The sequence below is a fragment of the Carassius carassius genome, chromosome 10 (assembly GCF_963082965.1).
Source record: "Carassius carassius chromosome 10, fCarCar2.1, whole genome shotgun sequence".
NCBI classification, from domain to species: Eukaryota; Metazoa; Chordata; class Actinopteri; order Cypriniformes; family Cyprinidae; genus Carassius; species Carassius carassius.
The window spans coordinates 11,338,124-11,365,580 of record NC_081764.1 but is presented as its reverse complement, the minus strand read 5'-3'; the positions used below and the strand labels follow the sequence as shown (position 1 = coordinate 11,365,580).

At 37.6% G+C, this 27,457-nt stretch overlaps 3 protein-coding genes across 6 annotated transcripts; all 3 read right to left on the bottom strand.

Moving 5' to 3' along the window:
* Nucleotides 1-156: 156 nt before the first annotated feature.
* On the bottom strand, nt 157-5,009 carry LOC132151788 (PI-PLC X domain-containing protein 1-like). 3 transcript variants are annotated; one of them, XM_059560152.1, is made up of 7 exons: nt 4,962-5,009; nt 2,637-2,757; nt 2,173-2,315; nt 1,329-1,457; nt 1,001-1,156; nt 659-839; nt 157-558 (listed from the first exon to the last, which is right to left on the bottom strand). In XM_059560152.1, the coding sequence occupies exons 2-7, from the start codon at nt 2,746-2,748 to the stop codon at nt 326-328; spliced, it is 954 nt and encodes a 317-aa protein (XP_059416135.1). In that variant the 5' UTR covers nt 2,749-2,757; nt 4,962-5,009; the 3' UTR covers nt 157-325. The 3 variants fall into 3 exon arrangements, with proteins under 3 accessions (XP_059416135.1, XP_059416134.1, XP_059416136.1); XM_059560151.1 differs by lacking the exon at nt 4,962-5,009 and adding an exon at nt 3,070-3,570; XM_059560153.1 differs by lacking the exon at nt 4,962-5,009 and adding an exon at nt 3,310-3,570.
* A 1,071-nt stretch (nt 5,010-6,080) lies between these two features.
* LOC132151787 (protein Jade-3-like) lies at nt 6,081-20,165 on the bottom strand. 2 transcript variants are annotated; one of them, XM_059560150.1, is made up of 12 exons: nt 19,933-20,165; nt 13,449-13,566; nt 11,611-11,670; nt 11,444-11,523; nt 11,179-11,336; nt 10,889-11,079; nt 10,599-10,810; nt 10,069-10,236; nt 9,724-9,840; nt 8,283-8,741; nt 7,647-7,764; nt 6,081-7,362 (listed from the first exon to the last, which is right to left on the bottom strand). In XM_059560150.1, the coding sequence occupies exons 3-12, from the start codon at nt 11,657-11,659 to the stop codon at nt 6,521-6,523; spliced, it is 2,394 nt and encodes a 797-aa protein (XP_059416133.1). In that variant the 5' UTR covers nt 11,660-11,670; nt 13,449-13,566; nt 19,933-20,165; the 3' UTR covers nt 6,081-6,520. The 2 variants fall into 2 exon arrangements, with proteins under 2 accessions (XP_059416133.1, XP_059416132.1); XM_059560149.1 differs by having other exon boundaries at nt 13,504-13,566; nt 19,933-20,164.
* Nucleotides 20,166-21,575: 1,410 nt separating this feature from the next.
* LOC132151786 (protein XRP2-like) lies at nt 21,576-27,442 on the bottom strand. The gene is made up of 5 exons (XM_059560148.1): nt 27,070-27,442; nt 24,706-25,374; nt 22,407-22,521; nt 22,216-22,301; nt 21,576-22,117 (listed from the first exon to the last, which is right to left on the bottom strand). The coding sequence occupies exons 1-5, from the start codon at nt 27,241-27,243 to the stop codon at nt 22,034-22,036; spliced, it is 1,128 nt and encodes a 375-aa protein (XP_059416131.1). The 5' UTR covers nt 27,244-27,442; the 3' UTR covers nt 21,576-22,033.
* Nucleotides 27,443-27,457: the final 15 nt, after the last annotated feature.

Sequence of the window (27,457 nt, the reverse complement as noted above, 5' to 3'; positions counted from 1 at the left end):
TCCATTTGGAAGTAGGTCCTTAAAAATAATCAAAAGTTTAGCAAAATCAGAGGTATATATTGGAAACTGCATAAATAAGCTTAGGACAGTAAGTTCAAGTCATAATAGTCAGTGCATTACAACATATTCTACCCATAACTCAAAATGACTCACTACATCCTTTCAATGCACCATCCCTATTAAAATGAATGGAGCTGACGGAGCATAAATAGTGTGTAAGCACCCTCATAAAAAATGCAAAGTTGACTAGTATAAAAAACCATCACAAGAACATGAAACACTTCTTTCTTTAAATGTTAAATACATTGTGCAGACTAAAAGAGGCTCAAGGCAGATTTTTATTCAGTGCAATGACGGTTGGTATGAACCAGCTCTCTGTCACAAAGTCCCCAGCTATGATGTTGAGGGAACCAGTGTTAGAACCAGGCTTCTGTTGCTTGACCCAACTAAGTAATGCGGGATATGCAGACATCACCATATCTTTCAGTGAGTCTGTGGGATGGGAGCAAATGTACTTCAGATCTTCAGTAAGATTGATGCCAGTCACAAAGAAGCTGCCTGTGGAAAACAATGCACATGAGAACTGATGTTTAATTTCACTTTTCCAAGACTGAATAAAATATATTTTAAAAATGCATGGCATATTATAAAGTATAACCTGGTCGGCCATTTTGTTTCCTACGTTCAAATTCCTCGATCAGCGCTTCAGCTTTGCACTTGTTTGCCCACCAATAAGGTATATGGAACCACAATTCTCCTTGGCAGTTAGCAATATCGTGCTCGTATGAAACGATAACTTGATGACCCTGGCTCCATAATTTCTGTAGTGTCACACACTCCTTGCAGAAAAATCAGAAGTGTATATATATATATATATATATATATATATATATATATATATATATATATATATATATATATATATATTGGAAGCATATTTTTACTGATGCCACATCTGATCATCTATTTCTAAAATTAAATAATAAAAATGGATGCATACCATTTTGGGGCACAGTTTGGATTCAAAAATGCTCTTTATAGTTGAGACGAGCAGTGTGTGAAGCTCTTGATTGAGGCCCAGAAAGTGGCTAAATGAGAGGATGACAACTTCCTTTGGATGAACATCCAACCACTCTCTGATCTCTTTTAATGCCATCTGAAATAACACAAGATACTGGTTAGAGTAAAAACATTTATATATGTTCTTCAAACGTCAAAATCAGATTAGAACTACTGCACTTATCAGATTGCACAGCAAATAGACAAGATGGGAAATGCTTTTAAATGTTTAATCAATTGTTTTCATTTTGTGCAGTCAGTTGTCTTACCTCCACAGTTATAGTGGTATAAACACCATGGTAGAAGTAGAGATCATTTGAGCTGTCATTAGGCCGATGTGCTATCCTCAGATCACAGTATCGCACTCCGGAATCTAACTGCTCCCTAATGCTAGACTCCTATGGTAAATAATGTAAAGCACAATCATTAAGTGTCCGTGAAACCAACGAATGTGAAAATCATCTCTGTAAAAAAAGATAACACTATCTCACCTACAGATTTGGGACAATGTGCTCATCCATCAGTGTTACTTTTGTCATAACTATCTCATATCATCGTGCTCTCAGAGCTTTCACTGTAGCAAAGCCACTGAGTGCTTGACTGATTTCCTCAGGACAGCAGACGGGAATTAATTCCCCCTCATGCTCATAGATTTCAGAGACTCATGCTCTACAGGAATCTGCTGATGCATGCTGACATGAAATGGTCTATAACCTCACGAGAGATTTGATACCATAACCAGCATAATTGCATTTTTTCCCCCAATTTTTCAGCTTTTACATACTTAGCCATTATTGAGGTTTTTCAACCATAAAAATTCAACACTTCTAGATATAAATTCTGATATAGCATTAGTGATTCTGTATTTCAATATACTGTATGAAGGACAACAAGACTTTCAATATACTCAGATGGTTTACTATTTGTATGTAACTGACAATGTGAATGGTGCAACCATTGTCCAAAAATTAATCCAATTGAAAATGCAGAAACCTACATGAAATAACATTTAATGGTGATTATTATATACATTTTACTGAATTTATAACTAATCCAAAATAAAAAAGCACTTTCCGAAAAATTACTCATTGACAACAATCTGCAACGACATACCTGTGATATTGCCCACTTGTATACAAATGGCCTTATGATGGGTTTCATGTACTTGTCCAGCTTTTTCAACATATCTGGTTGAGTGAAGTCCACTGGAGAGCGGTCATTCTTATCCAGACTGTAGGTCATGGTATTATGGCTCCCTACAAACCCATTAGGACAATGACACAATGACCACGAGCACTAATGGCATTGAACTAAAATGTCTAAGGAAAATATAAGCAGACTGTAAAAACAAAACAATACAAAAACAATGTGGTCACTTTAATCAATTAATAATGGCACCCTCTTAATATAACAATATCCACTCATTTAATACATACTAAATTGAAACCATAAAGTGATGTATTATAAGTCCAGAATTGTGGGTAAAAGAAAATTTTCAGATCTTAAATCTGCCAAACAAGAAAAATCATTTTGCATGCAAATAGTGAATGTATAAATTAAAACGTGAGGGTAAATACCTGGAATTGCCATGTGACAGAGAGGGGTATCCCACAGTGCACTGGGCAGATGGGACATCCAGTTGTCCATGGGAAGCTCACTCAATGACACCTGGCTGACCTCCGATGTCATCTTGGATTTCTGTCAAAATGTATACATATGTATGCCATTCCAGTTCATCTTGATATTTTGATAAACATCCAAAATAAACACAAAAAAGACACTAGCATCTGGATAAAGCTTAACCAGAAAGCCTTCCTAGGTCAAGCAGATTCATCAATAGACCATGTTGCTATCATCTAGACCAGCTCCAAACCAGCTTGGACCAGCATGGAAATTTTTAGTGGCTTATTTAAGAGGGAAAATACTAGTGTCTATTAAAATATAGGATTTCATTCAAATGCAATGAATTGAAATGTGCACTTTCATCAATTACAAAATATCAGGATTTACCAGGCTTTAAATTAGATTTCTCAGTCCAGAAAGAATATTTCAGCAAATATGTTTTGTAGGCTACTATTTTAATTCGTTACACGTGACAATTGAGTAGTACAGGTTAAACCGGCTTCAACAGACTCCGATGCTGAAGGACTCGGATGCTGAAGAGAAAACGAGAAATCTGTCCACTTCATTGATACCCAAAGCCCCATGGTAGTCCTGTAAAAGTGAGATGGATGTTACGCGGTGCTGAACTTGTCATTGGCGGCACAAGGTTGAACCGGGCAAAGTATCCACAACAAAATCCCGCGTTGATAAACGAAACAGTCCGGAAGACACTCTCTCTTCTCCGTGTAATGATGAGATTAAACTTGTTTTAGAGTTTCCCTTTCATTTCATTCATTAAACGAATCTGCTGGACGCCTCGAATTATTATAGAAAAGAAATGGAGATAGAAACGATGCATTTATCTACTGCATTCTCCACCCGGTCAGTCTGACAGTTTTTGGAAACGGACTACGGTGAAGGCTTGGCTCATAAATATTAATGACGTAACGAGACGTTCTCCCCATAGGGCGAAATGATTCGCCGAAAAGAGAGACTTGACTCATGAATATTAATTAGGGGAATTGCCTGGTCGAATGGAAGTGTCGTCAGCCTTGCTTAATTAATATTCATAAACCTTCCCCTTAGTAGGATTTGTATTTTGCGCGGGCAAGCGAGGGAGGGGTTTAATTTTTAGGCAGACGCTAGTATACTCTATGATAATTGACCACGTGATGAATTACTGTGAACACGTATTCTTTTTCGCCATCCTTTATTACAGAATACACCTGACTGAGCAAGTTAAATTTCCTCCATTGTGTTCCTTAGAAGGGACTGGAGATGCAACTCCTCTCAGCTGCTGTGATTGCTAAACTGCTGACCTCAAGATTGTAAGAGAAAAAGTGTTTTGCGATTACACGGGACTTTTCTCTAATAACTCACAGCATCACCACTGTACACAGAAGAGATATCTCTATAACACTTTAATGCCGATTAATTTGACCAGTTACAGACCCATTTATTAATTTGACCAGTTACAGACCCATTTTCAGTAAATAAAGTAATGGAACCTATTCATTCCATCTGTGCAGTTCTATAGTTTTCAGTTTTACAAAGTCAACTTAATCCAGTTCATATTGCGTAGCTGTCCAACCGAGCTTTATTTTACTTCACTGGAATTGCATTAAGTGGCTTCAAGGGCTTCTTTGTCATGTATTATGTCACAAAAAAGCTATTTTTTAATGACAAAGTTAAAAAAACAACAAGACAGAATAGTATACTTCAGCTATAGCACAAACTGTCAAACAATGAGAAGAATAGTCTAATGTTCATTACATTAATACAGAACTCAAGTAGATCAGTCTTTACTATTCCAAGCTCCAATCCTTTGGTGGCTCTAGTTAAATTGTCCACATGGTGATGGAAAGATACTAATGGATGCATATTTCCATCACATCAGTCTAATCAGGCAAAACTCATAAATAGATAAATACATATGTTCAGTTAACAGTCTAAAATCAGTTTATTTTCTAGTATCAAGTTGCTTTTGAAAATAAACATCCCATCCATAATTAGAGCTTTACTGATCTAAATATTTATTTTTTATAATATAATATTTAAAGGACATGATAATGTGTTTTTCATACAAAAGTCTATATATGTATATACACTGAAGGGGTCAAATGTTTGGCGTCTGCCGCTAAAGGTTTAAATGTTTTTGAAAGGTATTTTTTTGTATTAAAAATATGATCAATTTATGAAAAGTTAAATATGATCAATTTATGATCCAGTTAATGCACCCTTACTGATTAGAAGGGTCTATTAATTTATTTCCAGAAAATAAAAATAAAAAAAGTACTTACGCCAAACTTTTGAATGTGGACAAGTTCATCTATTAAGGAGTGTCCAACCTTCATTGCGTTCTAGTTACCAGTTTATCCGGCTCTATTCAAACCACCAGCCAATGAAAGTCAGAGTTCTCTCAGATTACACACAGGTGTTGAAGAGCAGGTTGATCATGGTTGAGAATTCTGATGTAGATCTTTATACGGTTAAACCAAGACTAGAAAGGTTACATAGTGCTTTATAAAAGGAGCACTCTGCAGTAGTGATGTTGAATTAATGACACATTAATATTGTTATCTATGATATTATAGTACTAGAATTGCACTGTAATATACATTAACATCAGTCATTTGCAGATAGAAGTTATAAATAAGCAACATAACAATGCTCAGAACTATATTAAACGTGATTTCACAGTTCTCTGGAATACTTGACTTTGATCAAAGAGAACATCCACTTAGCACCAAGGTCCTATTGGGATTTATTTTGCAATAATCTGACTGTACCTTACTTACCTAAAGCTGCAGAAGTAGATGTTTGTTTTATATTTCTCTTTGAAGAGCAGGTGCTGCGCTGGTTTAACACTAGATAATAAGTATAATAAGCCTTAGGCAGCACTGAAGTCCTGGAGCAGCTGACACAGCAGCCCTTCAACTAACAGCAGATCAGTTGAGTCCAAAGATGAGCTGGTTAAGCTCGAAAAGAACATCAGATGACAGTGGTACTCCGCATTATTATCTATTCATATTAATATTTAAGTGAATCTGAAATGATTCTGGGCAGCAATATTGAATGTTACACTGCTCAGCTAAATATTTCAAACTGAAGCAAGTTAAAGGGTAAGTTCACCCAAAAATGAAAATTAGCCCATAAATTACTCACCTTGAAGTCATCCTAGGTGTATATGACTTTCTTCTTTCATGCGAATCCAGTCTTGAGTTATTTAAAAATAAAAATGTCTTTGATCTTTCAAGCTGTTTGCTGAGTGGCATCAAACAGTTTGAAAGATCAAATAATTTTTTTTTAAATAACTCAGACTGAATTCACATGAAGAATGGAAGAACAGAGGAAAAAAAATTAGGCAAAGAAGCAGTCCTGACAGACATCAGCACCTCACAACAATCAAACCAACATGATTTGTCAGACCAGAGTTCTTAAGCCTTTATTTATTTGCATAAGCATATCAGTAAGAAATTGTGATAGCGTTTCAGTCAGTGGAAAGCATTTCAATGTTCTTCACATCTTAACAGAAACTACTATGTACAGTCTAAAAAGAGAGGTTCCTTTTATGTACAGAAACACTGCTTGACGGCTCATAAAACCTACTGTAGTAGAGTCCAAGTGCAGTAGAAACCCTATGGCTGGTTAGAGAGACACAGTGATATATAACATAAAAATAGACCAATCACTTGCACCTCTGCAATCTGCCAGAGAGAGCATTTTGGCACACTGCACTAAAACCCATCGGCTGATCCTCAACAGAGGAAAACAGAATCTGGCACTTTTGATTACCGCCAGAGGACAATGGTAACTTGTGGCAGTAGGTTAGAGAGGTTTTTAATGCTTTTGAAGATTGTCACCTTTGCACTGACGTCCTAGAGCCAAAAGACAGTTTTGCCCGGCTGGCAGACTTGACGTAGCCTCCAGCTGGTCCTCTCTGGTTTTTCCCCCTCCCTCCCTGCCGGCACTTCCCTTTAGCCTCGGGCTCAGAGTCACTAAGCTCTGCATCGGGACAGTAACCGTCGCTCTCCTGGTATGGTTTGCTGCCCCCTAGTGGCCGCTCATTAGAAACTGGTTTGGAGAATCCGGAGGACTTGCGAGCATTCTTCTCAAAGGCCCGAAGATCCTCAGTCCGTACTAAACTGACAGTGGCCTTCTTGAGGGATCGACTGAATTGTTCAAGAGATGTTTTGTGGAATCCACCTGACTGACTTTTCCCTGAAATCTCACTGCATGTGTCCTTTTCAGTGGGCGTCTGGCAGGAAGTGTCTCTTTGGAGTACAGGCTTGTCCATAATGCCATTGGATTTCAATTGGTGGTTTTTCTCTGGTTCAGTTTTGCCTTTCCTATTGGACGACTGACCATGGAGGGCAGCATGCAGAGCTGAAGGTTTGCCAGATTGCTTCACGACCAATGGGGGGGTCCCACCATCTCGTCGTATGTAGATGGATGCTGGTACGAGACCATTGGCACGCTCCTCTATCCTTATTCGTCCAAGATGGAGTTGCGGTTTGCCCTGACCAATGCCTCCCTCACCAATATCATATACGTTACCACTGTTATCGGGGCACAGGGGACCATTAACCGATTTAGAGCTGGTTTTGCCATTGCCAAGTGACACTTTGGGCATTTTGAGTTTTAGGGTTATCCTAGGAGGCTGGAACAATAAGTTCTCTAATGAAGAGGACGCTGGAAGCCCTACCAACAAAAGTAGAAGTTAGTCAATTGTTCAGTGGTGCTGGAATGTCATGGAAAGAAGTGTAGAGTTCAAAGTGAAAAATGTTAAGTAATTTAACTACTTTTAAAATATGAAATACAATTATTTTAAATGTATTTTTTATTAAATGTATTTTTTACTAAATAGGAGTACATTTTAACTCCAAGCTACAAAAAAACCCTACAAATGAATAAATGAATAAAAACAAAAAGAAAAGAAAATGCACAAAACAAAATAAATAATAAGTACAAAAAAAGTGAATTACCTGCAGATAACTCTTGGTTAATGAGTTTGACATGTAGATTGAAAATCTGCTCCTGAACTTTACTCTGGGACAGCTTCAGTTTCTCTCTTCGACTCACCATGTAGCATAAGTTTCTCACCTGAAAAAACGAGGATTAGGATCATAACATCAAAAACTCCCTACATGATACTAATGGTTTAAGCATGCATTTACACTACCATTTGTGGTAATTTAAAAAAAAAAATTTTTCGTAAAGGATGAATTGTAAAGTAAACAATAAATACACTTGACAGTGTTACAAAAAATTACATTTCAAAAATTCTTATTTTTTTAAACATTCTATTAAACCATATTATTTTTTTTTAAATGGATTAAAATAGAAATCGTACAAATATTTAACCAAATCAATGTTTTTACTATATTTTTGTTCAGATAAATTCAGTCTTGGTGAGCATAAAATACTTCTTTCCAAAACATTAATAAAGCTTACAGACTGTATAAACTTTTGATTGGTAGTGTACATAAACCAACTGAACGGGGAATGCAGGGAAAATTGCTCACAGCAACAAAAAAACAACTCCAGTTGTTGGACAGCTAGTTGAACATTCTGATCTATGTCTTTAAAAAGATCTCATCCATGATGATGGGAGTACATACCCTCTCCAGGTCCTGCCGCAGGTGCATGAACATGCGCATTCGTGTATGGATGCTGTCCTCCTGTGGCTGCAATAGCAGGTTCTCTTCCTCTTCTTTAGGTGGCAGCAGGGCCTTGTTGAAGTTGCTTTTCCTCTTCATCTTCCAGTACTGAAAGACAAAATCCAGCAGGCCGATTGGCAGTCCAAGGTCTTGGGCCACATCCTCAGGATGAACGAGTGTGTAGAACTCCTCCTCCAGCTCCTGAAGCTTCTGGGCCCTCAATCCCAGTTTCTCTGTCTCAGTTGGAGGTTTATGACAGACAGGACTCAAGCCTGCTTCTCCAGCTTTGGGTTTACTATGCTTCAGGCAGTAGGATTTGAACTTGACCTCGTCACCTTCATCCAGGATGGTCTTCATCTTCAGGTTGTGTTCAAAAGCACAAGTGACGTGGAAAGGGATGGTGCAGTTCTTAACCGAACACTGGAAGATTAGAGACAGTGTTAAAAAACATCAGTCTGGAAGACAAAACTAGAGTCAAGATTTACTAATCTTCGTTACTTTTCAATTCATTAAAAAAAAAAAAAAGCTTAGGGCTTCAATATCTTTGCTCCCCAATTATAACTATACTTTCTAATCTGTAAATGTCCTTCATCAGTATTTTTGTCTTGTTTTCCAGTACAAATGCCTAAAGATTAATAGATCAAGACACATTTACTTAAGCAAAATGACAAGTCTTGTTTTCTGTGAAACTGAGCCAAATGGAGTTTATAACTAAAAAGTAAAAATATCACCTAGCTGACTCGAGAACAAATTTTCATACTCCATCGACAAATATATTTTTTCTTGTTTTAAACAAACTCAATTTCGTTCAATTTCTTGGAAAACAAGATATTGTGTAGCTGTTAATTTTGCATCTCAAGTACATGTATCTTGATTTACAGACGCCTTGATATTTGGAAAACGAGACAAAAATACTGAGAAGGATATTATTTTTGCAGTGCATGCAACATTTAATGCATGCCCTTTAGAATTTAAGACTTTCTGCTCCAATTTAAGACATTTTTAAGGCCTGCGGAAACCCGGAAATATACCTAATAATGAAAATTGTATGCTATATATTGCACACCAAAAAGGTTTCAAATACTAATGTTACAATAAAAGCAGCTTACAGATTTTAAGAAGACCATTTTTTAAAATACACTAAATTTTTTTTTATGATTTATTCAAAGATATCACTACTTGCTTGATAATTTAAATTAAATACAATTAATATTATACCATTATACATTATACCACACTCATTTTCTTGTAATGTAAAAATGATTTGAGTTTTCTTCCAATTTCTTATATCCAACTAAGCACCAAGCAATAATAATTCATTTTCAAACTGACATTAATATTACAGAGTAATTGTTGCAACCCAGTTAATCAGAGGAAATGCTCAAGCACTATACAGCATTACCTGTATACAGGCTCCAGTCTTGAGTTTACAGAGACTGCAGATGAGTGACCAGCGACTGGGAGGAATATGAGACACTTTGGTGATGGGTTCCATTCTCTCTGGGCATGCAATGCTCACCTAAAGGCAAATACATTTTCTTTAAAAGACCCCATAAACTCAAAACTGCAGTTTTGTGGCTTTAAGTCCATACCTGTTAACTGAATGATATGCTTAATTAAAACTAACAAATATGCTGACAGAGGAAAGTGAGCTCAATTTCATGATATTATTAATGAAACGACATTAAGAGCATACAATCATTACAATAATGCAGGTGTAACTCCATCTTTGTGACAGACAACTCACCTCTGGAATCCAGAGGGCACAGCTTACATGAGCCCATTTAGTGCCCGCCCTGGTGGCCTTCATCGCGCCCCCACTTTTAGGACACAGAAGGCACTGGGGATTGATGCCAAGAACACAAGTCCTACACAACCAGTTCCCATGTGGCACTTTCACAATGCCATAGCAGGCCTACAACAGAATATGAGTGTGATGAGTTTTACGATAAAGTTATCTTCTTCTAGCTTACGATGCTTACTACAATAAATGCATTTTAAATCAAATTTGATCAGTTTTATTCTTTGCTTTTATTGTTATTCGTATTTCTTATGCATCTGTTGTGATTATTTTATGATTATTTTCAATCTTTTTTTATTGTTGAGCACTTAGAATTACCATTGTGTATGAAATGTGCTATATCAATTAACTTGCCTTGCCTTACAATAATATACTACAGCAATATTTTACTACAAAAGTATATAGATCATATACGGTATAGTTACACAAAAAAAAGTTTTGAGAAATGTATTTCGTGACAGCAACAAAGATCTCACCTGGTGCACACAAATGTTACACTTGTCACAAAAAACCATGTCATTGCCCTCCTCGCTGTCAGGTGATCGACACACATCACAGATGACATCCTCGTCGTACTCGATTCCCAACCCTTCCTCGGTCTCGATGGCGTGGTTCATGTTGTCATGGCACTGTCTCTCCAGTGCCTCCATCACCCGCTCCATCGTCAACTCATCCACTGGCCCATCACCTAAATGCAACGTCCAAAATGTTACATTTCTCACAGGGAATCTTACGGGGAAGCTTTTACAAGCATCTCCTCTCTTACCCATCACCCCAAGCTCTGTGTTGAGCTGCTGGAGCCAGTATAGATCCATATCATCAAGGTCGTATCTACACATAGCTTCCGCCAGGTCCTTGAAGTTGACATAACCCGTCTCCGTAGAGTCCTGACTCCAGCACTGAATATATTTCCTTGGTTTGGTGAAAAGGACCGCCTTTGGCTTCTCTGCTATTATCCTACACACCACACACACACACACACACACACAAAACAACTTAAGACACATGCAAGATGGTACATGTCCAAAAACCTGTTTTTACCAGCAAGTGACATACCTCACAGAGGGCTGAGGGATAGTGTCTGGACTAGCGAGTACTTGTACACCCTTTTCCCATTCCTGCTTCCATGTGTCCGCCAACAGGTAATAATCATCAGGAGAAATATGGTGAGAATCTGGAAGCTTCATTGCACTGATCAAGTCTTTTCTGAACACCTAAAGAGAGAGAAGTATCCTTAATGAGTGATAAAACTAATTTTATTGTAGAAAAGCCTCATTTATAGGGCTGGTGATAAAAATCAAGGGTTTTAAAACAAGTTTACCTCTGCTGGTTTCTTCTGAGCAGAGGCGGGGGTGCCTGGTTTGCTTCCATACTTGTTAGAGGTAAAGGATGTCGAGGGACCTTTATGAAAAAACACATGAGTGAGCCGAGAATAAAACATCTTTGTTCTGTATAAAAGTTACATTTTTTAATGCTCATTTTACTCACTCTCATTGTCTGAACTGTCACTGCTGCTTGAAGTCCTGAGTCGTTTCATCCTGATGTATCCTGCAATGAAAGAGAGTAGTACAACTAAAACACATCTTCGGCTCAACCGATTTCTGCTTAAAGCATTTAGGCACAATGCTTTCAGTTTAGGGCTGAAACGATTCCTCGAGTAACTCGATTACAAAAAATGATCGAGGCAAATTCCTCTGCCTCGAAACCTCTTTTAATTTATTTTAAATCTCACGTCAGGTTCTTTCGCAATGATTTTTTTAATGTGACAACACGTTTATGTGACCCACAAAGCGGAAGGAGACAAGCGCTGTGTCCGAGATCGCATACTGCAAGGAGTCAGCAGTGTTTTGATTTGAGTGCGCGGGCAAACGTAAAGAGAACGTCGTGGCGTGTGTCCATTGCAAGATAGAGCTGGCATACCACAACTAGGGCCCTATGATTTCCGCGATGCAGAAAACATGGAGGGAATTTACGGAATTTACAGTTTAACGCGGAATGGCACGGAATTTGCCAAATTTTGAATGAATTACTCAAAAATAGGTCATTGCACTTACATGAAATCACGATATGGACTAATATCTGTAAATATTAAGCTGGAAAATATTAAGCTCAATCTGTTTAAATATGAATCCTGCATGTTCTGCGTGTCTGTGTTAATGAATGGAGCAGAAGCGCGTCTTCCTTTATCACACACACTGAAGCGCGCGTGACGCTCCGGTGATTTCAGCGTCTGCTGTCTCACTAAATAAGGACGTGAACACATGAACAACATCTCCAGAACTGCTCTTACAGTCACTTTATTAGCATTTGACCGTTTGATTTGAGTAAAACTAGCGTCACTTCACATCATAGACAGTAAAAAAAAGCATCACATACACAGAACTGTAAAGGTACGTCAACCCGTCAAAATAAAAGTCCGGTTAAAGACTATTGTTCAGCAGAATTTACATAGCCTACTACTTAAAAAAAAATGCAATTTTTTTTAAGGTTTAATCACACAACATTTCTTCCATGTTTTATTTTTTATAGTAAATCCCCTTTGTTTACCAAAAAGTTAAAGTTAATTTTCAATAATTAAAAGAAATTAAATTAATGTTTTATGTGTTTAATGTGCATCTCATAAAATGCTTTATTTAAAACCCCAATTGAATGGCACTTAAATTAACTTAATTCATCTGTCAACTTTATTGTCATTGTTCACAGTACAAGTACAGACCGAGAAACAATGGGTAATAATTAAATGTTTATTTTTGATGTATGCATTGCATTCTATGCATTTAAAAAAATATATATATTATTTTCCAAAAAAGGAAACTTAGTTGTTAATTCTAAGAGACCCAGTAGTCTTATTTTGTCTTGCATAATTAATTTTGCACTTTAATTAAGCAAAAACACATTTTATCCGATTACTCGATTAATCGATGGAATTTTTGGTAGAATACTCGATTACTAAAATATTCGATAGCTACAGCTCTATTTCAGTTACATGGAAAAAACAGAGCTGTTTTCACATTATAGAAAAAAATCTCTTTGTTAACATGTGTTGTTATTTTGGTGCATATCAAAGAAAATAACAATTCCAGGAACATCATATAATTCTAATTTGCATTTACTTTACAAAGAACATGTTTATATTTTAATTTATTATTATTTTTTAATTGTTACTATGTAGACCAATATAAGTTCACTACAGGTTTATTACATTTCGTTCCTAAACAGTAATGTGGCATTATACATTTGATGGGTTTTTACATAAATTAAAGTACTATGTAAATATGACACATGAACATAGTAATCATTCAGTACCCTGAAATAGATGTTGTTACCATTAGAGGGCGGCTTTAAAGGTCTTTCCTTTCACTGAGCAGTTTTTCCACTCACCATAAATTCAAAGAGCATGCTACTGTTTTCCTCTGCTGTACTTCTTCTGGCTTTCGCTCATGCCTGAAAACAGAGAACAAAACATGAGTGAACACATACTACTCACAAAACTTGGGCTGGTAAAACAGGCGGTGGAGGGTGATAGACAGCCAGCAAAGCACAGCATGCACTGTGATTTATTATGCTCCAATACCTGACTGAGAGGCCTCCTTAAATAAATATTAACCAAGCTCACTTGGAGCAAACTATGTAAGGACACATCTTAAAAAGCACAACTTACAAGCAAGGCAAATTACTAGAAGTAATGATATTCCTGTTAAGGTTATTTCACTAATCCTTAAAAAACTTCCTCCTTAGTTTAAAGAAAAAGAGAGAATTGGTAATTCAGGCATGAAGGATTCAGGGAGAGAAAATGCCTGTCCTGTAACTAAACTAAACTACTGCTGTTCTGTTCTGACATGGTAGTCTACAGGAAAAAAAAAAAAAAACACTGTCACCCTGTTTAATCATAATCATATTAATCATATTAAAGCATAATCTGGACAATATATTGAATATTCATGATTTGCATACGCCATTGTTTAAAAATGTAATTTCTTTTGATAGAAATTTATAGTTTTACTCAACAAAAATGCATTCAAATTATCAAAAGAGACAATATTGATAATAATAAGAAGAAGAAATCTTATTATTATTATTTTTTTTAATAAATGCAGTCTTAGTGAGTGTAAGAGACTGCTTTCAAAAACATAAAAAAACCTAAAATAAATAAACTTACTTTACTGCCCAAAATGTTTTCAAACATTTGATTTTACAAACAGCATTTTGATGTTGTGTCATTTCTGTGCAGAGACAGCTCTTGGACAACCACTGTCTTGTGTTTAAGGAGCAGTTGTCTATTTTGTCGCAACAATAGTAGTAAACTTTGTCCCAACACCTCACTTGGTTAACATAACTCAGTGTGCCTTTTCAATGCTCCATGAAGGACTTTTGATGTGGATCTAAAGCCACATTTGTGACAGTAACCGAACTTTCAAACACAGACAGAAACATCTGCTTCTGACACACATATTCTCGAATAAATAGTGTGAATGTTTTTAAAGGAAGCACAAATGAGACTTAAAAAGATTGGTGTGACTTGCTCACCACATTCTTAATTTGAAGTTGGGCCTTATCGATCATAATATAAAAAAATTAGTTTTGTAGTATCATAGAAAAGTCACCAAATTCCCCTAGAATGAGTCAGCATTGTGTAATTGATCTGTAAACGAGACTGTCAATCAATACTTATTAAGAACGCAAATAGAGGGCTTTTCTCAAATTTGAAAGGTTTGAAGTCAGATTACACGTTTGTTGAAAAGGGAAACTATCTAATCTGGGTGGCCTTGGTTTGTGGTACAAAATGGCAAGACAAAATGACACAGTTCTAAAACCAACCCGCACTCCTACTGCGGCATGATAAAGCACAATCTTTGCCCAGACAGCCCACCCCACACCCCAACACTAATGCTGCTTTTCCACTGCATGGTAGCATTCACTTTTGGGGGGGAGGGGGTTTGGGGGAAATCACTGGGTACAGTACCTGGTACTTCTTTTTTAGTAATACCTCAGTTTAGGTTCCAAGTAAACCATGCCATTACCAAAACGTGACATGTAAACTCTGATGATCATGGATTGGCCAGAGTGAATCGACACTACCTGTCACTGAACTTGCCGGTTTGAACTATTTGGTTTCGTGGTCTGTTGAGGAAGTACAGACGTTCTGCTCTTTGATAGCAGAGGAGTGGATCCCGCGAGAGCTTGGTGGGGCAACACCATAGACTGTATAAAAACATGGACATTGTTTCAGTGACGTAATCAGTAGTTTTCTGAGGAGCATTTTTGAAGCTCAAAGTAGGCGGAGCGGGCCATCGCCATCTTGGCAGCACATCGCCGTACGTCTCTCCCGGTAGGGCTGGGAGATATTGGGAAAAAAATAATCTCTGTATTTATTTGCTGATTTGCGATATCCAATATGTATCTCTGCATGTTCGTTTTTGTATTTGAATTAAAAAAAAAAAAAATCTCTTTTTTTTTTTTCACTTACCGCCCAATGTTGTCCAACAAAACAATACATATTAAAGGCTATGAAAACAAATAAAGTTAATGTAACGAATATTATATTATGTGCAAAAAAGGATTATAATATCATTTTATTCTAACATTGTAACATTACAATCTAAAAACAAAAATAAGTCTTTTAAAGCAGAAGTTAAATTCACTAAACTAAAAATGAAAATGAGAACAAAAGCACAGAATTGTGTTAGGTTATTTTGATTATTCCACTGCAGTCTCTTTACAGTCAGTGCTATCATAAAAACAGTCTTGTGTGATTATAATTATAGCGCTCCTATTTAATTGAGCTCTGTCTGTTAGGCGTGCATGCGCGAGGTGGTGCTCATTCACTGAAGTTTAGCAGAGAATCCCAGAACAGAAGGCTCATGCACTTCTGACAGAAAATTTTTTATATTTCCATGGCTTTCTAACATTTACAGATGGAGGATATACCTGTGATATGTAAGTTATAGATTCAGGCAGACAGAACATCTCAAACACATTAAACAGCGCGAGTAGCCTGTGTCTCAGTCAGAGGCACACGCACCCTTTCTGTCTGAGCATATGACGGGCTGAGCTGCTTAAACTACTGCAAAACGAAATGATAAACTATGGCTTACCAGTTTTTAAAGGCCTTAATATGAAGCTTGTAACATGTAAGAAACAAATTTGATTAAGCACTTTCTCCACAGCAGCACAGTCTGTGTCCTCGCTATATTATCAGACTACTGTATATCGATTTATCATACAAACTCGATATACCGCCCAGCCCTAACTCCCGGATAATCGATAATGGGCAAAAAGGCGGGAGCTAGTTGCTGAAGCCACGCCCACCTAGCTCGACAGCAATATCAGCAGCAACAATCCACCTGTCACTCAAGTGACCACATCCTTAATTATGCAGAACTTTAAGACTTAATATAATTTAAACGGATGAGTTATAAAAAAAAATTCACCCCCCTCACAGTTGTCATGAAGGGCAAAATTTGTTATATAGACCAAAATAATTTTTTGAAACAGGCTGTAAACTAATTTTTTCCAGCTGTAAATTTGGGCATTTTAACATGCAGAGTCTATGGGATTGACTCCCTTTAACAGCCAGCCCCTAGCGACAGGTTGGCAAATTACAGTTTAAGTCACTTCCACTTTGGCCATGAAGAATGAAAAAAGCCCCCCACTTTAAAGTGGCACTTATCTGCAGTAGGGCTGTCAAAATTGCTCAAAATTGACGTTCGAATATTCCCTCTAAAAAATACACGAATATTCGAACAATGTCAATGACGCGCATTACGTCAATAACAGGCAAAAATAATACAAAGAGACATAACTACTTGTATAGATAGTCTATTTAAGTTTAAACATATATGACAACGTAGTACCTACACAAAAACAAGGAAATCAACTAATGGCCAAGACTGCAGACCTCACGCTCTCTCACCCTCACGTTCTCTGCGCATAATGGTTTAAATGAACAAACAAATTTTTGTGCAAGCAATTTAAGGTCGCGACAGTTGTCCCAAATATAGCAGGCTTCATTCAGTGATTGAAACAAATATTATTAAAATATTAATTGAAGTTTTACAGCATATAGAACTGACATTGAAAGCTCCGAGCGAGCTGTGCTGTGGTAAACATGGAACTTTTCCTTGACATGAAACGATAAATAATCAAACCTCGGATCGTTGCTTGACAGAACTCCCCGAAGCGTGCCCCATCCGCGATACTGATCGGTCTCATGTCCTTAAAAATGAACGAAATTATTTGATCCGTTATGGCCTCTTGTCATGTTGCAGAGAAAGTGCTTGCGGCGGGCGATGCAAAGTAACGTTAAGTGTCAAGACGTGACTGTTTAGCTGGAGTTCCACACATTATGCCAAGCTCATTTGGGTGTATATATAAATATAACGGCTATTTTACACTACCGGGAGTGCCGACACAAATGTCCCTTATGATGCAACTATCGTCTACCACAGCCTGTAGTACGATTGATGGCCAGCCCTTTCTATTGACAAAATCCATTTAGCCTTCAGCAGGGGGTCTAATCGGGACGTGAGTCCCGTCTATTGCGCATTACACCTGTGGCACAAGGTGCGCTCTGGAGTTACGCAGCGAGATATCATGCGCCTCATCCACTCCAGGTAGGTATATATATTTTCGCATCATCCTCGTTCGTATGGCATTGCACATGGCGTAAACACACCGGTGCACGGTGGTTTTGCTGACTCCAATAATAATTCGATTGACAAGTTGATGGAAACATGGCTAGTGATGCTGTGCCAGACAGTGCGACTCCTGTGAGGCTGTGACCTGTCCCTGAACCCTCAGGCGCGCTAGCGCGCCCACTCGCAAAGCAGACAACCACGCCTCTACTACCGCGGGCCTTTTTTTCCACATTTTTCTTTTTATTCGAATATTAATTTTCACCTTCGAAATTCGTTTTTTTTTTAAACTATTCGAATACATATTCGAATTTAGAATATTCGTTGACAGCCCTAATCTACAGTGGAAACGCAAACCAATCCGAGCGATGCCGTGCTGTACTGAGCCGAGTCGTATCACGCAGTGGAAAAGCGTCATAACAGATCAGCGTTTACTGAGAGCTACTTCAACCCCACACAGGCCTAGTGTGCCAACAAGCAATCTCATTGACTGACTCTTATTAGAAATGCACTGCAGAAATGATCTTTAAAATTTCATTTCTCTCCTGTGTATGTTTTTTTGTGTTGAAATTGACCATTAAGAATTATACAGATTAAAGCAATGGTGTTTAGTGAACAAATCTTTTAGATGTTATTGTTGACTTCCTTGCACTGCCTTTTATTTTTACTTCATTTACTGCTTTCAAAGGCTGACTGCAGTGTGAACCAATAGTTTGAGTACAGAGAAATATTTGGTTGACCTACTGAAAGCATGTCTCTTCACTGAATGAACGAGTATTACGAAACAGAGAGCAGCACTAAAAATATATATTTGCGTGAATGGAATTAACGAAGGCATCTTGTTTATGAAAGATATGAACAAATTGGGAGACTTTATTTGTAAACAAGAAACTGCTGATTAATTTTTGTTCATTTTCTCATTTGAGTCAGTCCGTCCATATGACCATGCACAATTAAAATGATGCTACAGTCTTAAAAATAAGGGTTCTGAATTATATATTCTATAAACAAATCTCTTTAGTGAAATAATTCAAGACTCCAGCTAGTGGCCACTACTTCACCTCACCCCACACTGGCCTAGAGAACCAGCAAACCTTCATTTAGTGACTATTAAATGCACTATAAAACTTATCTTCGAAAAGCTAGTTAAAAGTTACTAACCCCAACATTTATATATAACATTATATAATAATATTACTAAGTACCTTAAATGTTTAAATTATTTTAAATTAACCATAGACTAAAAGTTTACAGATTAAAGCCTGGGGCCAGGGATTTCGCGGGAAGAAGTGAGCAGGAAACGGAAACTCGAGGAGGGCATTCCCGACCCGCATTCCAACAACAGTACTTCCGCTCCAGACTGTGTAACACTGTGCTCGTACTGCTTCAGAATTAAAACTCAATTATATATTATATTTTTCAGAGTGCAGTAGACACTTATTCGCTCTGTCGGTCGAATTGCGCTACTGGCTTAGCATTTATGTACTTTACCGAGCGAGGAAGCCAAATACTTTTCACAAGGCTTTAAATATAAAAGTTAGCGGTTTCATTACACGGTTCATATTCATAACATAAAAAAGTGGGAGACAAAATCCAGCGAATAAATATATAAGTGCATTTATGCAACAATCCAATGACCATTCACCAACTTCACGTCGCCTCTGTAAAGCTAAAAGCATGATGCAACGAAAATAAATGTTTAACGAGCCCGTGTGTTGTTATGACTATTTCCCACTCAAGTTATTCCCATGCTGAGTAAACAGACCAACTCTGCAAGTTCACACAGCTAAATAAAGAACGGAAGGGTAAACCTAGCAATGCATTACAGTGAAGTCTCACTCAATATCTCTACTGTATCTGTGTGAGCATTCATGTCCTCCATTGCTGCACGCGCGAGAGTTTCTGACGGCCTTGGCGCCAAACTCGAGCTCTACAGTAACTACAAAACCGTCTAGCGCTATAATAACGCTTCCTGCGTGTATATAACAACATTATGTGCGTGACCGCAAACATTAACGCACGCATAATGTTATCGCTGCAACCAATATTGTCCCAGTGGTCTAACACGAACGTAAAACCCTGCTCTGGATCGCAGCAGGCCCCGCTGCCTGGATATAACTGGCACACTGAGCCCTGTGTGAACACACGAGCAGTATTGTTCGTGCTGCACCCTTACCTTACATCCGAAAATTCAGTGTTACGGGACGGTCGCACAAGGCGGTAGACTCCGCGAGGCCGTCTTCAAGTCAGCAGTCCAGAGATGCGACAAATACTCGTATTTTCGTGATTTTTTTCCTTTTCTATCCCACTGTCAATATCCCAAAGGCAGAAATCACCCTCTCCAGTCTCACCACGACACAACAGCTCTATTGTACCACCGAGCGCTGGGTCCTAAACTCCGCCCGATTCATGGCCCTACTAACTGAGAGCACCAGTGGAGAATGAACTGTTTAGCATACGGTACTTCTTTCAGAGGTAGTTAAACATCTTTTAATTGCCACTGTAGAGGACTGTGATGTAGACACACTTTTATATTATCTGTAGTTTGCAATGCATGAACAATTTGTTTGAAAAGTACAAAATTAAATATTCTTAAAAAAATTACATAAAAGTAACAGTTGTGGCCTAGTGGCTAGAGAGTTGGACTTGTAACATGAAGGTCATTGGAACCAGCAGGAGTTGTAATGTAAGTGAATGAACAGGCCTTTCTTCCAGCTTCCATACCACAAACAAGATGCCCTTGAGTCAAGTTACAGACTTGAACCCGTGACCTTTGGGTTACAAGTCCGACTGGTTATGGGTTCGAGTCTCGAGGGATTGTAGGGAGGGGGAGGGTGAATGACCAGCACTTTCTGCCAAAACGTACACTGACACTTTGGAAACTGATCTATCAGTACCTCAGTATCTGTTACTGCCATTTATTTGTATTTATTGCTCTGTCTTTGTCTGTTGTTCTGCCTGTGAAACAGCACGTGGCTCTTTAATATCTCAGTGCCCTCCACTTATGTCTATATTTGTGTATTTTTCATGTTTTCCAATTGATTATTTATGTATGGCCCTGTTATTTATGTATGTCCTATGTCTGAGCCTCATCACAAGCATTTCAATGCCCAGTGTTCCTCAGTGTTAACTAGGAACACTCTGTCTCAGCACTAGGCAAATGATAAGTAAGTACCTCTTGACCTCTTCATTAAAAGTCTAAATAATGTTTCATTCAAACTGACATTCATGTTTTTTAACAACCAGACTTTTACAGTAACTCAAAATCTCTGTAAGCATACATGTACTCAACTCACAAAAATATTTGCACCAATTGATATGTCTTAATTAATTTATCTTTGTGTCTATTTGCAGATAAAAAGAGATGACACGTAACTGTTGACTAAAATGAATGTATTGGCAAATCACAGCTTATATTCAATTCTACAAAACTGTCTCATACAAATAAGAACCGTTTCGAAATAATAAAAAAAATTGTGCTTGCCAAAATGTTCCTACAAAAATAGAGCAGTTGTAAAGGAGACAACTAAAGCTCCTTTTAGTAGTACATTCAACATATCAGATCATCTTTTTTACATTCTTTTTAGAACAGTGTTACCTTAAAAACATATAAGGAGAACTAATGTCATTTGTTTACAACAATAAAAAAAATACTGAAGAAAAAGTCAAAAGCCATGCTAACAAGAAAATAAAACATGGCTATGTATGTATGTGTGTGTATGTGTATGTGTATGTGTCTGTGTGTGTGTGTGTGTATATATTCAACAATTCATGTTTTCTGGCATTTGACAAATATCTTTTTTTACAGCTATCTAGCTATCTACACACAAACTAAAGGACTAAATGACATGTATACAAGCAAAGGAGAATAAAACACAATTTCCAGCTATACATTTAGGGAAAAACAATTAAATAAATATCTATATAATCAAATTTATTATTTTTAGCATAAGTGATAAATTGTCCACAGCAATATTTGATTAGACTAAAGTTCCAGTTCTCGATTTTTTGTTCTTTATCTAAAGGCACTTTGCCTTCATGATTGGTTCCAAAACCCTAACTGACCATCTATATGCCTCTTTCATTGGCATGAAAATGTAAAATTGTCAGATCACAGAGCAAAAATGTCTGTTAAAATAGTGGTTATATAACCCCTAAAGGGTTGAGATATCAGTGGCATCACATATTAAGTAATTCCAATTCACTGAAATTACAAAATTGACAAAACCAAACAAATATAAACCCACATTAATTTGAGGTGCTCCTTTGTGCCAGTTTCACAGTCCCATCTGCATGTCAGCAAAGTTGAAAAAGTTGTCGACATCACGTGAAGATGTTTCTTTGCTCTCAGAAACAAACAGCTGCAGGAAAAGCAGCAGATAGCATGAAACGCTTTAGATGATCAGAGCAAATCATTAATAAACAGACTTTAGAAGTAACAGTTTCCTCTTATATTTACCTTATTCCCATTGAACACTTCATTGGCAATGGATTGACACGCCTCCACCACACCATCTCCATTCAGCTCGAGGGCTACCACTGGACCTGCAGGAACATTGATCAGTGTGTTAGAAGAGACATTTATATTTGCAACTATTTACAAGAGGCTGTACATGTTGTTATTTGGTGTAACACAATACATTACTGAACCTTTGGTGATCCACTCAGTGAGGGTTTCTGCATTGTTCTGGAACACTCGGTTCACATCCTCAGGGCGCATGGAAACCTCTTTGGTCTGAATTAGGACAAAGCCTTTGGCGGTCGTCTGCATTTACGTGGATCAAGAAAAGTTAAAGGTTACAAAATTCAAGGTTTTCGCGAATTCGCTTGGTTATGCATTGGTGAACAGGCCGGGATTTCTGTGTGTGTGTTTAAAATGAGATTTGAGAACCGTAAAAATAAAACTAAATGATCACCACTATAAAGTTATTGATTTCTACAAGAAGTCAGTAACAAAAAGGTCAAATGCATGATTGCGAATAGTTTATTTCTGTCTTTTACTCACATATTTCCACATATTTTCATTATTTGAGTTCCTGTGGTTCAGTGGTAGAGCATTGCATTAGCGCAAAAGGTTAAGGGTTCAATTCCCAGGGAACACACATACTGATAAAAAAAAGTATAGCCTAAATGCACTGTAAGTCACTTTTGCTAAATGCATAAATGTATTTGCTTTAATGATTTGCTTTTAACCACACATTGCAGAGGGCAAGGATAGTTTAGGTAAAACTACATGATATATATATATATATATATATATATATATATATATATATATATATATATATATAGCTGTAGTTTAAACCCACATGAAATCAACTGAATTTTCTTTTTTACAGCACATTTGTTTTGTTAATGTGAATGGTTCACTTTTTATAATATTTTATAATATGCAATAATATGAATGTTTCCTGTGTTACTGTTCTAAAATGATTTTACAGTATAATACTATATATATATATATATTTATATATATATATATATATATATATATATATATATATATATATATATATATATATAGCTGTAGTTTAAACCCACATGAAATCAACTGAATTTTCTTTTTTACAGCACATTTGTTTTGTTAATGTGAATGGTTCACTTTTTATAATATTTTATAATATGCAATAATATGAATGTTTCCTGTGTTACTGTTCTAAAATGATTTTACAGTATAATACTTCATGGATCAAACATTTTAAATAATGGGTAGATATCTGAACAAAATGCCTGAATGAATACCACATAAGTTGTTCTTTCAGGTACAGAATGATTATTATAATTTTTCTTGCATTCTGCATAAAAGTGTTTCATGTCATTTGAAAAGGATTTGTTAACTGCAGATAATATACTGTGAATTGTCAAATCAGACCTTTAAAAGTATGCAGCGGAGCCCTTCCTGTTGAGCCCATCCTGCTTTTGGTAACAAAATACTAGAACAAACAGTAAAGATGCCCACAACCTAAAATATTTTCAGACACTCAGTCACTTCCGGTCAGTCACACAACTTTCTGCAAGTATAAAAATAAAAAAGCACACTAGAACCAATATTGACACTTTTTGGAGCCTAAAGGTCAAGATAATCATACACAGGTAACATCTCTAGCAGAAAAAGACAGATAAAAGTTTCAAATGTAAGTAAAGTGGGAAATAGTATACATCCCCTTTTCTATTAATATAGGTGGTGTAACTGAAGAATGCTGAAAGATTTCATTTCCCCCCAAAAAAACAAGAAAAACTTCCTGAACAACATTTTTCAATTAGATGTTAAACTGTGTAATAAACACAAAACTTTTTGTTTGGGGGGGGGGGGGGTGCAAATTCAGGAAATGTTGACTCATTCTGATGAACTTCCAGGTTGAGAAACCTCAAGAATGTAACACGTATAAAATTTAAAAATGAACAAGTGTGACCCTGGACCACAAAACCAGTCTTCTCCTTTCAAATTTAGATGTATACATCATCTGAAAGCTGAATAAATAAGCTTTCCTTTGAGGTTACTAGGATCAGACGATATTTGGCTGAGATACAACTATTTGAAAATCTGGAATCTGAGGGTGCAAAAACAAGCAAAATACTGAGATATCAAATACCTTTGATGTTCAAATACATTTGAAGTTGTCCAGACGAAATCTTAGCAATGCATATTACTAATCAAAAATTAAGTTTTGATACATTTACTGTAGAAAATTTACAAAATATCTTCATGGAACATGATCTTTACTTAATATCCCAATGATTTTTAGCATAAAAGGAAACTAGATGATTTTGACCCATGCAATATTTTTTTTGCTATTGCTAAAAATATACCCCAGCGACTTAAGACTAGTTTTGTGGTCCAGGGTCACAAATATGCCGCACTTGACGTCAATTTCTAGATCACCTATTGTTGGAACCATAAATGACAATTCTACACCATCAACTCTGAAACTATCAAATGAGTTCTAACCTCATCAATGAGCTTGCGGGCGTTAGCAGTTGTGTAGTCTCCAGCAAAAAAGACGAACAGACAGGATTCTTCGCTCTCGGTACGGCGCCCTCCTTTGGTCAGGGGCACTATGCTCCGATTTGCTTCAGTAGAGATTCTCACAGACTTGAATTCTGACTCAGGATCAGGTAGAGGCATATACTCCACAACAACAGCATCTTCTGGTAGGAGACTCCAATTGGTCTCTCCAGAGACAGGTGTGAAGTCATGAATATTACTCCAGTTGTTGTTAAAGATGCTGAGGCCTGCGTCTTTAAAGTGGAAAGCCAGCTCGGGGTAGTAGTACTGGTAGCAGCCAAACTTCATGCCTGTTGAAGACTCAATGATGGGTTGGGTGGCGCAGCACAAAAAGACATCCATTTTCTTGCAATCTCTGGTGCGGAACTGCTGGCAGGCCACCACACACTTGATATCTTTGCAGTCTCTGAAGAACACGCTGCCTTTGACTGGACCTAACATAATATGGCAGTTCACACAGTCGTCAATGGTAATAGTCGCCGAATGGTCGAATACGTAGATGTTACAGTTCTCACAATCCTGAATGACAAACTGCTGGCCATTGAGTTTGCTTGGCAAGCGGCCCACTGTCTCATTCTTTAGGCCTGTCAGCATGAAGTCTTTCGGGTCAACCTGCATAAAAATGTGCAAATGTTAATAAATGGAGAACTTCAAAAAGCAATAAAACCATTATCTGATATCTTTGCTCTCTGGTTCCCTTCACACTCTAGTAACAGGATGTCCCCTCCCTCACAATGTGTGTTTATTTTTAGTATATTAAACCGACTGTATAATATTATAAAAAAAAAACCTGTTGTACACAATATACTACATACCTTCTCCCCTCTGATTGATAGTTCACACTTCTTAGAAAGCAACCTTAACTTTAGTAATATTCTTAAATTCTCCACCTTCAATGTGGTATGTGCATTTTGCTGTGAGAATGACTTTCAAATTGCTATTAATGTTTCAGTGTTTTTCCTGTGCTCTGCATTTAACCCATCCAAAGTGTGCACACACACACACACACACACACACACACACACACACACACACCACCCACACAGCAGTGGGCACTCATTTATGCTGCGGCACCCGGGGAGCAGTTGGGGGTTCAGTGCCTAGCTCAAGGGCACCTTAGTCTTGGTATTGCCGGCCCGAGACTCGAACCCACAACCTTAGCGTTAGGAGTCAAACTCTCTAACCATTAAGCCACAACTTCCACCATGACTTCCCCGAAGTAGCAACAAATCTGTTCTACTCTATTTTGATGTCTTTAAGAGAGTAAATGATTATAGAAAAAAGTAAAGTGGGGGCTTGGTTCTATGCATCAATTGTCATTCTAATAAAACATATAGCATGTAATTAGAAAATATATAGGGTGAATTTTCACTTCAAGCCAAAATTTACCCAAAGACTTCAATTTATACTTAAATCTAAAACAGGTAGAAAACTTTCAAATTAACCCATGTCTTGAAAATGCTAATCCCCAGCCAGAGTTTAGGACCACAAAGTAAACGATGCTTTCAAGTTTGATTATTTTTTATATAAATACTTAAAAATATATACTTGTGGGGCCAATTGGAAGATTGCTGAGGCCCTCTAGTGGGCCTTGACCCCTGGTTTAGAAATACTAGTCTAATCCATCAGATCAGACACTGTCTTTGACAGACCATAAGAGAAAACTGATAAACAGTTGGACTTGTCTCGTGCATTCATTGCCCTTCAGTCTGCACTTGAAAGCATCGACCAGGGCAATAATAGATTCATACTTCCGGACATTTAAATGCTATCAAAGCTCGGTTTTGCAGACACACACCCCACCCTGATTACTCCCTCTCTTCCTCCCTCTGATACACTGTCATACATGTTGATGGCGACACCACTTATGGGCTAATCCTGAACACAGCGTTATCTGGCCAAGCGCCAGGCAAACAATTTACGTACCCTGACTTTAAGCCGATAATAAGATCTGTCTATAATTTACCATAGCATTTGAAAACATATAACCGCAGACAGACTTTCGTGTCGATGGTCAGTCGAAAGGACAAATGGAAAGCACTCCGAAACACTTAACAAGAGGAGCCAAACCCATCGCTGATTACGCATGTTGTGAATTCCAAAAAAAAAATGGCTTTAACAAGGCGAGTTGAGCTAACGCACATAAACACTAACGTCATCTATTTCAGATGGACTGTTTGAAGTTCATTCTGTATGATTCCTAAAGCGATTGTGCAACATAATATACTGTGTAGTGCAGTCTAATGCACAAAAACGGGTTCTAATCACTGATTTATATAGATCTGTGGTTATAACGCAGGGACGTACCTTTTCTCGTTTATCCCAACTGTACTGCTTTGGAGCCTCCTGGTTGCTGTTGCTGCCCAGCGCAGTGTTGTTGGAGTCGAGGAGGTCATTGCTCGTAGCGCTCTTGTCTCCAGCGGGCAAAGCAGAGTCTTTTTTAGGAGATTTTCTCCTTGATTTGGAGAAGAAGCACCCCATTTATGAAGGAACAGTCTTGCGATATGTCAGCGCGCCCCTCCTGTGGTGGTGACTGCCAAGCGTTTCTGAACGAAAGTCTGGATCAGCCGCTATAGTAGCGCTTCGTGACTGACACCCTCCCCAGAAAGTAACCCAGAACACGCAACCTGTGCTCTTCCCGTTTCCTTGACCCTCGAGTCAGCCAATCACTACAGCGGACCGCGTTACTAGGGAA